At 40.5% G+C, this 14,063-nt stretch overlaps 1 protein-coding gene across 1 annotated transcript in view; it reads right to left on the reverse strand.

Annotated features, from left to right (window-relative positions):
- Nucleotides 1-14,063, reverse strand: part of Mbo (nuclear pore complex protein Nup88) — a 67,514-nt gene that overhangs the window by 1,232 nt on the left and 52,219 nt on the right. Inside the window, exons 3-10 of the mRNA XM_077423748.1 lie at nucleotides 5,544-5,657; nucleotides 4,931-5,108; nucleotides 4,387-4,487; nucleotides 4,043-4,235; nucleotides 3,705-3,865; nucleotides 3,406-3,482; nucleotides 2,870-3,114; nucleotides 1,959-2,069 (exon numbers count right to left, since the gene is read on the reverse strand). Of these exons, the coding sequence (XP_077279874.1) occupies nucleotides 1,959-2,069; nucleotides 2,870-3,114; nucleotides 3,406-3,482; nucleotides 3,705-3,865; nucleotides 4,043-4,235; nucleotides 4,387-4,487; nucleotides 4,931-5,108; nucleotides 5,544-5,657 (1,180 nt within the window). The remainder of the gene's footprint in view (nucleotides 1-1,958; nucleotides 2,070-2,869; nucleotides 3,115-3,405; nucleotides 3,483-3,704; nucleotides 3,866-4,042; nucleotides 4,236-4,386; nucleotides 4,488-4,930; nucleotides 5,109-5,543; nucleotides 5,658-14,063) is intronic.

The following is a 14,063-nucleotide window of genomic DNA, read 5'->3' on the forward strand; positions in this document are numbered from 1 at the left end:
AATGTTCTCTATTATCTATATATAGTACTAGCTGGTTACCCGGGCTTCGCCCCGGAGGACATATGTAGTAAAACACGCAAATAATCTCTCTCTCTCTCTCTCTCTCTCTCTCTCTCTCTCTCTCTCTCTCTCTCTCTCTCTCTCTTTCTCTCTCCCCTTCTCTCTTTTTCTCTCTCTCTCTTTCTCTCTCTTTTTCCCTCTCTTCCTCTCTCCCTCTATTCCTTTACTCCTCTCTCCCTCTCCCTCCCTCTCTCTCTCCCTCTCCCCTTTTTCTTTCTATCCCTGTTTTTATATACAATTTTTGAGATTTGGTCATTTGAAACCAGTTTCCAAAATGATTGGTAACAAAAAATAGTACACTTTATAGCACTTCCCGGGAAATTTATATATATATTTATATATATATAGATTTTTTTAATTTTTTTACCCTTATTTTTCTTCCTCAATATCCATTTTCTTTAGATTACTTTCCATTTCCATGTATTTCTTTTTCCATATATTTCTTTTTACATTTACTAACAACTGACATATACTGAGTGAAATTATTAACTTATCTATACAGAATGTGAGAAGCCGATTAACTTGAAACTTGGTGACATTTATGAGTATATGTTCGGCTCAGAAATTCGAGTTCAGAAGTTCGAGCCAAACATATACTCATAAATGTCACCAAGTTTCAAGTTAATCGGCTTCTCACATTCTGTATAGATAAGTTAATAATTTCACTCAGTATATGTCAGTTGTTAGTAAGGGTAAACCAAAGGATAATGTCGCTGCCCTAGATATAGAGGTCGATGTCGAATCTTAATAACGCGAAAATATACGACGATGCGCCGCGTAGTGTCTATGTCATTTGTCTGTGTTATGGTATGAAGTTGCTGCTTTCACATATTATATGTCAAAACTGATAAATCAGTCACTTCAATTCGTGACTGTCGCGAGCAATTAATTATTTAGTGAAAACTTATTTAGTGCCACCTTTGACGTTATTAAATTTTACAGTCAATACTACTTTCGGATACCGATTTCCAAAAAGATCGGTAACGAAAAATTATACAGTTTATAGCACTCCCGGGGAAATTTTACCCCTACTTCATATATAATTTTTTGCGATTCGGTCAATTAATTCCCGAAAAATTTGAAAAATTTCTGATACCGGCTTCCAAAAAAATCGGTAACAAAAAATTATACACTTTTTAACATTTTCCGGAAAATTCTACCCCCGTTTCATATACAATTCTTTGAGATTCGGTCAATTATTTTTCGAAAATTAAAGAAATTAAAAAAAACCGGTTTCCAAAAAAATGGTAACAAAAACTGTACACATTATGGCGCTCGCCGTAAATTTCTACCCCCTACTTCATATACAATTCTTTCAGATTCAGTCAATTATTTCCCAAAAATTGAAAAAATTTCCGTACCGGCTTCCAAAAAGATCGGTAACAAAAAATTATACATTTTATAGCACTCCCCGGAAAATTCTATCCCTGTTTGATCTATAATTTGTTGAGATTTGATCAATTATTTTTCGAAAAATAGGAAAAATTAAAAAAATCGGTTTCCAGAAAATCGATAACAAAAAACTATACACATAGTGGCACTCCCCGGAAAATTCTACCCCTATTTCATATACTTTTGGTAAAAATTCGGTTCAGGGGTTTGGGCTGGGCGTTGATGAGTCAGTCAGTCAGTCAGTCAAAACAATCGTGAAAAAAACACATTTTACCTCTTTTCACCCCCTTAGGGGTGGAATTTCTAAAAATCCTTTCTTAGTGGATGCTTACGTCATGAGAGGAATACACCCTCCAAATTTCAAGTCTCTAGGTTCAGGGGTTTGGCCTGGGCGTTGATGAGTCAGTCAGTCAGTCAGTCAATCAGTCAGTCAGTCAGTCAGTCAGTCAGTCAGTCAGTCAGGACATCTTCCTTTATATATATAAATTAGGCTCTATTAGGCTTACCTCTAGGGATTCGCTTAAGGACATCGAGCGAGATCCTATTTTAGTTATCGGTTGTGATATTTCGCGTCTTAGTAATTTCTTGATGTATACGTCGAATGGTTCCTTATTCACCTTAAAAAAAAAATCAACAATATATATATATATTTTTGCTATCAACATTCTCACTAAATAATTAATACTTTCAACACTCTTGCTTCATGCTGAAAAAATCGCATGGAAACTTGAGCAGCTCAAAAAAGTTTAAAAATACAAGAATGGAATTAAAATAAAATTATAATAAAAGAAAAAATTCAGAAATCTCAACATGAAAACATGGGAGAGGTGCGTGGCTCATTGTGAAAGCGATCGACTCTTATTGTTAATCGGTATGTTCCCAGTTCGAATTTCACATTCCACATATATTTAGATTTTAACGAAAGTTTACCAGAAAAGACAAAAGAAAACAACTCTAATTATTACTTCTCTGGATGTCGCTGTAGAGAAAAACTTAAAAAAATAAAACAGCTTTCTTTAAAATGTGATCACCAACTTCAGGGTGACCTGATATGATATACTAAAGAAAAAGAAAAGAAACATCATTGAACGTGTTAGAATGAGACAGATAACAAGGACGGATAAGAATATTTTTCTTTGGAATGTCAGGTCTCTATTAGTAGGGAACGGTTAAATCGGATGATACTAATGTAGTATAATAATACTTTAAATTTGGAGTGACGCGTGGTTTTGCGTCAGAATAATACAAATACATTCGTATTCAGCAAATCCTAGGTTCGATCCCGACCGTTATCCCATGTATGTTTCGGTTTAATAAGAAATTAATTTGGAGATTTTTAAGAGCGAATAGCAGATGAATAGTAACTCGTTTTGGGAACTTAAATTTCATTTCATTCATTCAATATTCCTTTAATTACCTTCTTTGTAGTATCAATAACAGGTTCTAATTGCTCGATCCTTGGAAGATAATAAAGATCTATAACCGAGAGATCGATGACAACGCCTGTGTGCAGTAATGCGACTAAAATACAAGGTTCTTGAAGAAGGCCAAAACCGAATATCGGCGTAGGTTCATCTACGTTCGTATGCTTGGTTCTCGTAGAGAATAAATATTGTAAAATTGATTGGTTTAACAAAGATGGTAGATAATTTCCGCTGTTATCTGTGAAAAGAAATAAAATATTTGTTAGATCGACAGAAGTATTATCCGCGAAGATATTTTAATATTCAATAAAAAAATGTAGAAAGAAAATCAATCTTTTTAATATTTTTATCTCATTCTTTGATTTTAATTTTAATTCTAATTTTTAATAAGAAACTGATTGTTAATTATTATACATAAAAAAAAATTATTAAAATTTATACATGTAAGAATGTTTTTACAACAAAGCAAAATGGCAGATACTAATTTTTCTTGTACGCTCTTTTTTTTTAATAACATGAATGTACTTGCCATGTATAAACTCCTCCAGTTGAGAAACCATCGGTAGACTCACCATGTGAATCCCAGCATTGTGAGAGCAAAAATATCTAATACAAGTAAGGATTGATAAATCAATTTTATTCAATCGTATAATCAAATGCAATGCGGATTGCTTTGGAAATATCGCTGTTTTCGTCATGAAAAGAAAGAAATCGACTTTTGATTGAAGCTCAATCGAGCTTTGATCAATCGCCGGTGACTTGCGGCGAAAGAAGTTGCGATAGTTCTGAAACATCCCCATACTTGTGCGCGCTTTCTTCGATTAGTACCTCGATTTGTTACCCTTGTCGCAGTGAAGGTGGATGGGACAATTATATTTCTTATCGTCATCCGTAAAGAGAAGACCCAGTTCCAGTTCGACGCACTCGTAGACATAAAGCGCATCGTCTGGCGTATGAAGACTATAGCTCGAACCATATTGCGACCAAGTCTGGCGGAGAGAGAAGGAGAGATAATGTATCGTTCTTTTTTTTCTTAAGTAACTACTCTTGTAAATTTGTCCTTCCCGCCCTCGACTAACGATACGGAAAGAATAACGATAAAATTTCCGCGTGTGACATCACGACACATGGAATATATAAAATTCTGTAATATTCATTATACATGCCTTTCTGTCGTCATCGTCGTCGTCCGATATTTCGCGCAGCAATATCGCGTGATAAATCTTTCCGGTGCACATGGCGATGACCACTATCGGCGGGGTAGTTTGCAGGCACATGATAGAGCACGAATCTATCCCGTAATTATCGTCGGTCGACGGATACATGGACAGCGAGCCCAATACCACTGGATTCTCATAGCTGACAACAGTTAAAGCCACAATCAAATAGGAAAATAGACGTTATTGCTGGCACAAGTGCAAGCAATTCTGAGATCATTAATAGTGTAAAGCGAGATCGTGTACTTAATTTCTCTTGATTTATATAAAAAAAAAAAACATTTTGTTCGTACTTCTCCAATAAAACGTTCCCACGAACGATTAGTACTTCGCCATTTCCACGGAGCACCAAGATCGGCCACTCGATCTGATTCCAGTTCATCACTTCCTTCATCTGAAAATTATTAGAAACGTTTCATACTATAAGTCCTGATATTGATACTATTTCGTAATAACAAATTAAGAGCAGATGAGAATATAATAACAAATTAAGAAATGTCAAATTATCATTAAAAAATTTTGAATAAATGAACAAGACAAGAATTTTAGAAATATCGAATGCTTTGAGTTCGCAAATTCGCAAAACTCACTTATCGTTCGCAACTAATTAAACAACGATTATTGAAACGTAAAATATAGAAAAGTAACTTTTGTTTAGAATTTTTATAACACGTAATGCGCAGCAGGTACGACGCGTTATTTATCTTGCAATTAATAAAAAAATAATTAAAAGACGAATATTGATTAAAGATTAAAGTATGTTATGTATATGATTCAAATATTTCAGAAAAAAAATATGTTGCTCAAAGTTCGAAATAGCAAAGTGCCGGCTTGTACCTCGTCGTTTGCGAACAATTCCGGTTTCCTCAGGGTAGGAGTGGCGAAATCGAAGTCCACCGCGGTCTCGCCGAGGGACGTAAAGTCCGGGATCTTCGAGGGTGAGCTCGATGGCGCGCGGCCGACCTTCCAGCATTTTATCAGTCTTGGTGCACCGCCCAGTTCACACTCGTATAAACTGCGGGCAAAGTTAAGTGCAGCTTAAGGTCAGTCCGACGACATTTTTAAAGACGCTTCGGCGTGCCGCGTAAAACCCTCTAAAGTTTAGTTTTGCGTAAACGTTCCCGTACTTTTTAAGCTCCCGTCTAAGAAAGACCTAAAGAACGCGAGTTCGAGTTACGCCACGCTGTTTCTCAGGAGTTTTGCAGTTTTCTGTAATTATAATAGCAACGATCGAGGGGATGTCTTTCTCGCGGCTGAAAGATGAGATATTTTGTCTTGAAGTATTATACACGGACACACAATGGATATATTCGATCGATCGAGGATTTCGGCCATTCGTACTAATAAATAATAATTATGCAAGTTGAAATAAATATTTTAGTTGAATAATTCCACTCAAACAACGTACTTCTTTCAGGTAAATAATACTCGCACACTTTTTCTTAATTACCGGAAAGAGTTTTCAGATGTCAAAACCAATAGATGAGAGTCGTTAGTAGAACCCGGATGCCATCGCGCTTGTTGAATCTCCGTGGTTGCTTCGAAGTCGCCGAAATTATGATTCCTGTAATCAAAAAATGCAGGCACTAAAACATAATATTCAGTTCGTGCGTGAGACATAAAATCGACTTCAATTATCCTGCTAAATTTACAAATTATATATTAAGCTATATGACTTTGCTGTAACGCAGGAGCGACAATTAAAGTTTAAAGAATAAGTATGTGTATATGATATCTCGAATCTACATCTACATTACGCAAAATTTGATCATTATTTGCAAGTAATTTAATAATGATCACTCAGGGAATAGAAAAGATAAAAGTTATATTTGTTATAATATACTGTATAATGTGCAGTAAGTAATTGTTATTTTTCTATAATTTTAAAAAATTATTAAAAAATAGATTCCAATCCGTTGTGTCTGATTGAAACAATAGAAACATGGACGGAGTTCCACGAATGTGAGATATCGATCCAAGCTGGACTCGCGCCTAAGCAAGGAGAGGCGCGTTCGGCCGCGCGGATGAGCATTAATGGCTTTATAATCTAATGAATTTTTAGGTTGAACGTCGGGAAGGACGAGCGGAAAATCCAGATAGGTTTTTCCCCGGGGATTTATTGCCGAGAAAGAAAAGATGGGAGAAACGGGAGGGGAGGAGAGCGCCCGTCGCTTATCTCCCGTTCGTCGGGGCCTTCCGACCGATGCGATGACCGACAAACCAAGAGTCAAGCTTACAGATTTATCCGCGTGAAGATAACAATGATTATTTGACTCCGAGAAAATATATTCGAATCTCGGACAGATTCCATTCTCTTCGTCTTCATATCTGAGCTTTCCGCTTCATTCTTAAAGAATCTTTCCAGAGGAACAATTTTTACGGATTGCGTTCCTGTATATACATTTTTCGCAAAAGCTTTCTTTTTATGAAAGATGCTAAAATGTTGACATTTAAATTTATTTTCTCAAAATGCTGTTATTATCTTTACGCAGTCGGGATGATTTTCTGAATTGAGTAGCCGTCCTGCAGCCTTTCTCCGGAAGACAACTACGCTTTGCTTAGTTATAATCCCGATGCGCAGAGTTCATAATTGTTTGCGCTCCACGTGAACGTTATTATTTAATTCGCCCATTTACGGAAAAAAGTTACGAAAATTCGTCTCGGAATCTTAAATGAGAGCGACGGCCGCGGCAGAAGCGGCAGTGACTTAAACGCAATAACGAGTAATACGCAGGGAAGTTCCTGGAATAAAATGATACGACACCGTGTAAGATCTACTTTGAAGTCAGGTCCGTGCCGTTCTTTGTACAAATTGCGAGAAAAGCGCAGCGCAAAAAGCTCGTCCACCGCCACCGGGGTTAATACGTTTATATAACGTAGGAAAATTATTTTTAATTTTTCTAGACGTGCCTCGGACGAGAAAAAGAGAGAAAGAAAGAGAGAGAGAGAGAGAGATGGACAGAGGTGAGGTCGGGACATGAGGGTGTGGCAGAATGCGCGGCACCGCCGTGTAAGAATTTCTTAATTAGATTCGAGCAGCTGCGTGGCCTTTCATTCTTTTGTTTTCGACGAGAAATTTCCGGTAAATCACGATGGCGATGCCCGGTCCGGCCACGCTTGTGACAAAGAATTCGCGCTTTATTAAATGTTTTAATCGATCCCAGATTTAAGCTTCGTATATTGCTTCGATATCCCTTTTTCGTCTTCAACAGCAGTCACATACCATTGTTTAAAAATAAATTGATTTATCGACTTATTTAATTACTTTTTTTTAATGTAACACGAATACCAAAGGAATCAAATCAAACAAAAGTCTAAAAATTGATATATCTCTTCTACCTTAATCGAATACTTTCAAAAACGGTATCAGTCTTTAGAAACCAGATATGTTTTCTGTTGTGTTTCCTAATTTTCAACTAAAGGTTTTTAAACATATGTCAAAGTGATAAAAGTGATATTCTAAAGAAAGACACAGAAGGGAAAGAAACCGAATAAAGTAATAGCTTGATTTTATACATTTTTACTCGTTACACTTTCCTTATAAAAAAATACACAATATCAGAGATCTTAGATAGCGCAATATGCCTATTTTATTTAATATAAATGATCAGAAAATGGATATTTATGATACGCTCTCTTCAAATCTTTTTTCGGTGCCAGCGTCAACGAATATCGAATACACAATGGGGGGCTGCGAGCGCCCTTAAATGCGTTGGTCCTGTTGCCATTCATTTTATTTAGGAATATTCAACGCCGTCGAACGGAGCATCTCCGCGGGCAACCATCGCAGTAATCAAGACAGCTTAATACCTATCAGAATACGCGCACGGGCGCGCCTGGCCACGCGCGCGAAGGGGTAGGCATAAATTCTGATAATTCCAAAATTGTGACAGAACGAAGAAAAATTCTCGAGAGAGGTCGCGGTGAAAAGTGCGAATAAATCGTTGCGTATGCCTTTGTCAACGAAACGGTGGCGAGTCGGGCGGACACAGGAGGGTTGGAGTCACGAGGGTGAGAGTCACCACCACCAATCACCACCACCACCACCACCACCGCTGCCATGTCTGGCCCCTTTTTTTCACCCTGGTCCCTGTCCTCTTCGCTCCTCTATCTCCTCTACGTTCCTGCCTCTATCTCTCACCCGTTCCCACTCTCCCGTTCTCTTTACCGGGGTGCGTGCGTACATTTTTATCAATTATTAAGAACTCCTGGCGCTTGTGCCGGTGGCCGTGTCGCCGTTCTGCGCGGGACGTATGTACTAACGGGGTGTATATCCCGGAGAACGTTGTGCGCCGGTGATACCCGATGCCCACTGTCTTTTTCTCTCCGGGCACCGGGGCCCTTTTGCTCGCTTTTTCTGGCATGCCGCGGACATTAATAACGGCCACGGGCTAACCACCGCCGTCAACCCCCTCGCCAACGTTACCGTGTCCAGCCGTGGAAAGTGCGAGAGTAATAATAAAATATACGAAATGTAGGCGAGAGAGCATCGCTGCGCGGAGCGCGAGCGGGGGGTGGCTCGGCCGCGCCGAGGCCGACAAAACAAACGTCGCGACGTTACGGTGTACCTTTCATTGTCCGCGAAGGTACGCGGATCTCCTCGCGTTATATAATAATTTAGAGCGACGCTGCGAGCTCGCGTCGACTCTGCCGGGCCCTGATTTTAGCTTAATAGAACGCCGCGCCGGCCGATTCGGCCGGCTTGTCCCGCGCGCCACGTTTGTTCCTCGCGAGATTGTCATTATTTTCGCGGACCGGAATTTCAACTCGCCTGACGGCGCAAAATTATGACGATTTGTATCGAGGATTTATATACTTGAGGTATAAAGGCAATTTAGCAATTCAAGATTGATATATTATCGACTCAAATAACTTTCGACATTAGTTGATGTTTGCCGCTTAACTTTACGAATTTGACGTAAGTTCATCGCGCACTAACATTTAAATACTTCCACCCAACTCAAATAAATCTATTCCCATTTTTTTTTTAATTAATTAATAGAAAAGATGAGAAAAGAAGAGAACCGAGATTATGCTTCAGATGTCGCAGAATTTGCAATTAAATGAATCTTGGTCGTGTCGTTTGAAGACACGCCACAGCGGGGCAATTTTTAACCCACTTATATCTCGTTTTAGGCAGAATCTCGATGGTATTTCGTAATCTTTGATCGCACGTCGATGTAACGGGCTGCCACATGGCTTTTACGTCGGCGTTACGCCCTTTACAGCGATCGTGCACTACTTGGAACCCCTGCGGGGACAACGTTCGACCGCTTAATTCTGGCCGGCGAGCAGAGCCCGTAACGGCGTAATATCGTTCAGTTACTTGGAATACTTTTATTACGGCCTCGCGGAAGTGTGGCGCGTAAGGAAGAGGGCGGCTAAGACTAAGAGGGGTTGGTCGACGGCGGGAGTCGGCGGAGGCTTCCGGGCCTCCCGGGGCATGCTCACGATATAACGAGGGCCATTATGATAAGCGGATGCATAGATTAGACATTACTCGTTAACCCGCCTGCTTGTAACGCAAGGACACACAACCTCGCGCTATCAAAGGAGCCCGATGAGAAACTGACGACCGACCGCGGAACCGGTGGTCCTAATTACGGTTTGTCATAAAATTGATCGCTTTATTTTTTTTTAAATAAAATAATTACGTTAACGGATTAATGCGTCGAATATGTCAGAATGCTACAGTTTTGTTCAAGTTTCGAGAATTAAGATAAAAATTTGCGTTTTAAAAATATTTAATGCACCGTAAATTAACAAGTTTTTACGTCAATAATACGTAGCGGAAGATCACAGCAGATCACAGCAGATCACAGCATCGTGATTAACCGATCTTGAATCTTGCTCTTGTTGAGCGCATCTCATTCCGCCTCATCGGTACCCGGTTACGGCGGCAGCCGCATTACACAACGGAAGTTGGCGTTTTCTCGTCCCGAAAGGGGACGAGAGAACGCCCCGCTCGTCTGAGAGCGCGGGGGGCGGCCCATAAAATCGGGATGTTGCGCAAAATATAACGACCGACGTTCTCCTGGCGCTAGCTGACGCTCCCGTCGTAATTCATCCCGAATCTCGCTTGCCTTCGCCTTCCCGACGACACCTGCGTCGGCAACTAAGCCCGTTAATTCTCGACGCCGCGGCGCGCTCAGGCAGCGTCGCGCGTCTCCATCGCCTCCTGCCATCGGCTCACGCCTGGTACCCGGTTGGCTTCCCGGTTGCCCTGTCCTGACACGTTCCGGTTCTCGATCTTCGCCGGCACTTACCCCCGTAGGTAGTGCGCCGTATTCGCCCCGACGACGAGGGTGTCGAGCCTCGTTGAGTATTTCGTGGCGGTACACACGCCAACGCATCGCACTTGGCGCGGGATAATTAGGCAATGTGTAATAAACGCGAGTCATAAATATTGTTTGAAAGCAGTTAGTCGAGACAGAGACAGAGGCAGAGAGAAAGAGAGAGAGAAAGAGAGAGAGAAAGAGAGAGAGAGAGAGAGGATGAGGGGGAGAGAAAGAGAGAGGTGTGTTGTAGTTAACGGCTTAATATCGATCTGAAGATTCTGTATGTCCGCAGACATAATTTAAAGAAATCAGTGGAAAATTTAATTGTTATATTTTAAGCGCTGCACAAATAAGGCGTTTGATCAATTATATTTAGAAATAGAGAAATATGGATCAATCTTTCATGGCTTTGACGAGATTATTTAGCCCCGCTAATTATTTTCCCTTAATAATTACACCTCTATCTTCAATCTTAGAATTTCCCATTCCATATTAATCTAAAATAAAATTTCACGGCGTAATGGATTAACGGGCTCGACGGTGTTTTATTTTTTCTAAGACTGAGGAGGAATTAGATCGTGATATATCGACTTTGTGTCACGCGAGCGCGTGTCTCTGGACATGAAACGCGCCGCTAGAAACGGACGAAGCGGGCGTAGGTGACCGACGGAAAACGGCAAACAAAGGATACCGAGTGCTGAGTGCGAGAACAGGAGTGCCCGGGCATCCCCGGACCGTGCTCGTGGCTAGCACACGTACCGCTGTAATTAAAAGAACCGACAGATGTCTCTCTCTCTCTCTCTCTCTCTCTCTCTCTCTCTCTCTCTCTCTCTCTCTTTCGCCGTCGGCTTTTATTTCGTTACGCGACGACGACGATGACGACGACGAAGCCAACGACGACGACGACGACGAAGACGACGACGATGATATGGCGACTGAAACACGTCTCGCGTATTTAAATTCTCCGCTGCGGCGCGACGCTCGAAATTCTTTGATTAGACGAAGGTAGGAACTCTGGCAAACGAATGCATAAGTCAAAGTGTGTGAACAATTGGTGTCGTGATAATTGAGCAAATTAGGATTGAATATCTCAATAAGAGATGTTCTCTATTTCGCGTCAGAAAAAATTGTGTACGGATATAAGAAAATTCCTCCGACTTAAATTTTATTTTTATATTTCTTTGAAAAGACAAATTATTTTAACTGTGTCGATGTAGAATATTTCCAAAAGTTGCAGCTTACGAGATTCGCGATTATTATGGATTGTGCCCTAGCATAGTTGCATTTTCTATTATTCAAAAATCAAAACCGAGATTAGATGACAATGTTGAAGATCTGTGTATATGTATACCTGGTTATTATTAAATATTGATTTTTCGGTTAAAAAAATGCATTGATGACCTATGAAGGGAGGAGGGGGAGAATATTTTTGCGATGAAGTATATGTAAAAACGACGCGGCAGATAAATGAATATTTTCATTTATATATATAGCGAACAAATACCGTCCGATTATATATAAGCGTGACGCTGCGAGCTTTTTAATTCTCCGCGACCTCTCATAATTCAACTCTTTCGTTAACGCTGATTCGACGAGAAATATCGTTCGGCCGGCAATAAAGTTTCAGGCCGCGGCGGTCTGATAAAGCGCGACACACGTAAACCGTAAAACGGCTTATACGCTTTTTCCTCGGTGTGCCGACATTTTTCAAAAGGCGCGGATATCATCGGGGACCATCTAAATCATCCCCGCGTGCGAATACAGCGCGACCCTATGCTCGGCCTCCGCAAACAATCCCCTCTCGTCGCCGCCCTATATGCGATTCCTCACTCACCGCCGAGTACAACCGTGCTGCTGCCGGCAAGCCGGTGATTTTCGTTAGTGCTTGCTCATCGAAAAAAAGTAAAAAAAAAAAAAAACAAAGATAGATTCGAAGTGGGGATGCACGGAGGACGTAGTAGATGTCGCGTGTTTGGAGAAACGCGGCTCTCTCGCTTTCTCTGTTTTTCCCCCCGCATGATCATGCGCGCGTGTGCGTGTCTCTGCGTAGCACCGCGTGTGGTCGTCCGAGATTAGCCTCGGGTTTATATCGGGATTACATATGTAAAAAACCATTAGGTTAAATCATTTTTTAAATAAACGCGCGTGGCCCTTTCCCCTACCCACGTTCAGCGGTCCGGGTCAGATAGGAGAACGATCCTCGCGCGTTTGCGTGAAAGGGGTGTGGAGGAGAAGGAAGGGATGAGATATTCCGTAGCACGTTCAACATATGCTCGAGGAACTCCAGCGCGCGCTCCGATTGACCGTTTCTACAATGCGCCCGCGAAATTTTCACGTTCGGAAATAAATGAGCTTGCACGCGTGACAGATTAGCCCGCGAGCTTTATGGCGCCTCATAAATCTGTCTTCTTTACTGTTTGTCTTTCAACCCGAAGCGGTTACAAACGAACATCAGAATACGCGCGTCCAATAAATATCGTGCTTTTTTTTCGACGTTTATCTGCTTAAAGGCTTAAACAATTACGATAATTACGAAAGTTTGAATCGGCTGGTCATTCAGCCTGAACTCAATATGGGCCAGCTCGATACAGTTTAGCTAAAAATAATAAAAATAATATTGTAAGCGATTCTTCTGTTTCAATACACTTAAATTTTAAATACTATACTTTGAGAAACATCCTGTATGCATGAGTTGCAATTTTAAACTTTGTAGCGCGTTTGACACACTGTCTGACCATAAAAATTTTTTTTCACTTTGTCGGTCTGATACGACGAGTAGTTTATCTACTTAATCTAATTACGTTTGAGTCTGACTACCTATGCCTTTATCTACTGACTTATTATAGGCTTAACCTGTTCAAGCTTAACCAGTTATTATTTAAATATTTATTATTTTCTTTAAATTACCGCACAAATAGAACGTTTAATGTGAAAAAATCACATTTAATTTTTAGATAAGTGCGGCTGTCGGCGCGGTGGTTCAAAGTACAGCGTAAAACTGAATATTTTTCGGCTGTGGTAAAATCACAATCTGGCAGTTACATCGTGCAAACAGTGACTCGCGATACGATGGTTTTTAATATAAATTTTGAGGAATGCGTGGTCATGTGTGGAAGATATGAAATACCGTCGCCGGCGTATGTATGTACACGTTCACGCTCTTTCGCCACCATAAACATTACGTGCGCATCACGTCCAGACAAATATTTCTTTCACTCCGAACGCAATATTATTCTGCATTTTTTGTTCGATCTAAAAAAATATATAAATTCAATTCACCGCGCGTATACGCGGAGCGATACCGCTGCTGCGGGCTTGCGATTTTATCGCTTGTTAAATGCCGACGTGTCGTAAAGATGATCGGCGCAATAAATCTCCAGTATAAACGCAGGTCGATCGTGTCGCGTACGATAATTTCTTCCCCGAAACTTTCACATCCTGACAGATTGAAAGCGGCAAAAGTAATCACTCGAGCATTTTATTATCTTAAGCTATATAATCGGTGACGAGAGATATACCGCAATTTCGTTGAAACTCGATAACAAAAAAGATTCTAATGACTCATCGTTTCACCCTGAGTTATGCATACGTCCGTGATACGCTCCACATTTTTCTAGATAGTAATCGTAGTATCTGCTATAAAAGCTCTTAATAAGGTCATTAGTCAGGGAAAGCTTGTAGTATAATTACAC

The sequence above is a fragment of the Temnothorax americanus genome, unplaced genomic scaffold (assembly GCF_048541705.1).
Source record: "Temnothorax americanus isolate GAGA-0224 unplaced genomic scaffold, ASM4854170v1 Scaffold8, whole genome shotgun sequence".
Classification (NCBI taxonomy): domain Eukaryota; kingdom Metazoa; phylum Arthropoda; class Insecta; order Hymenoptera; family Formicidae; genus Temnothorax; species Temnothorax americanus.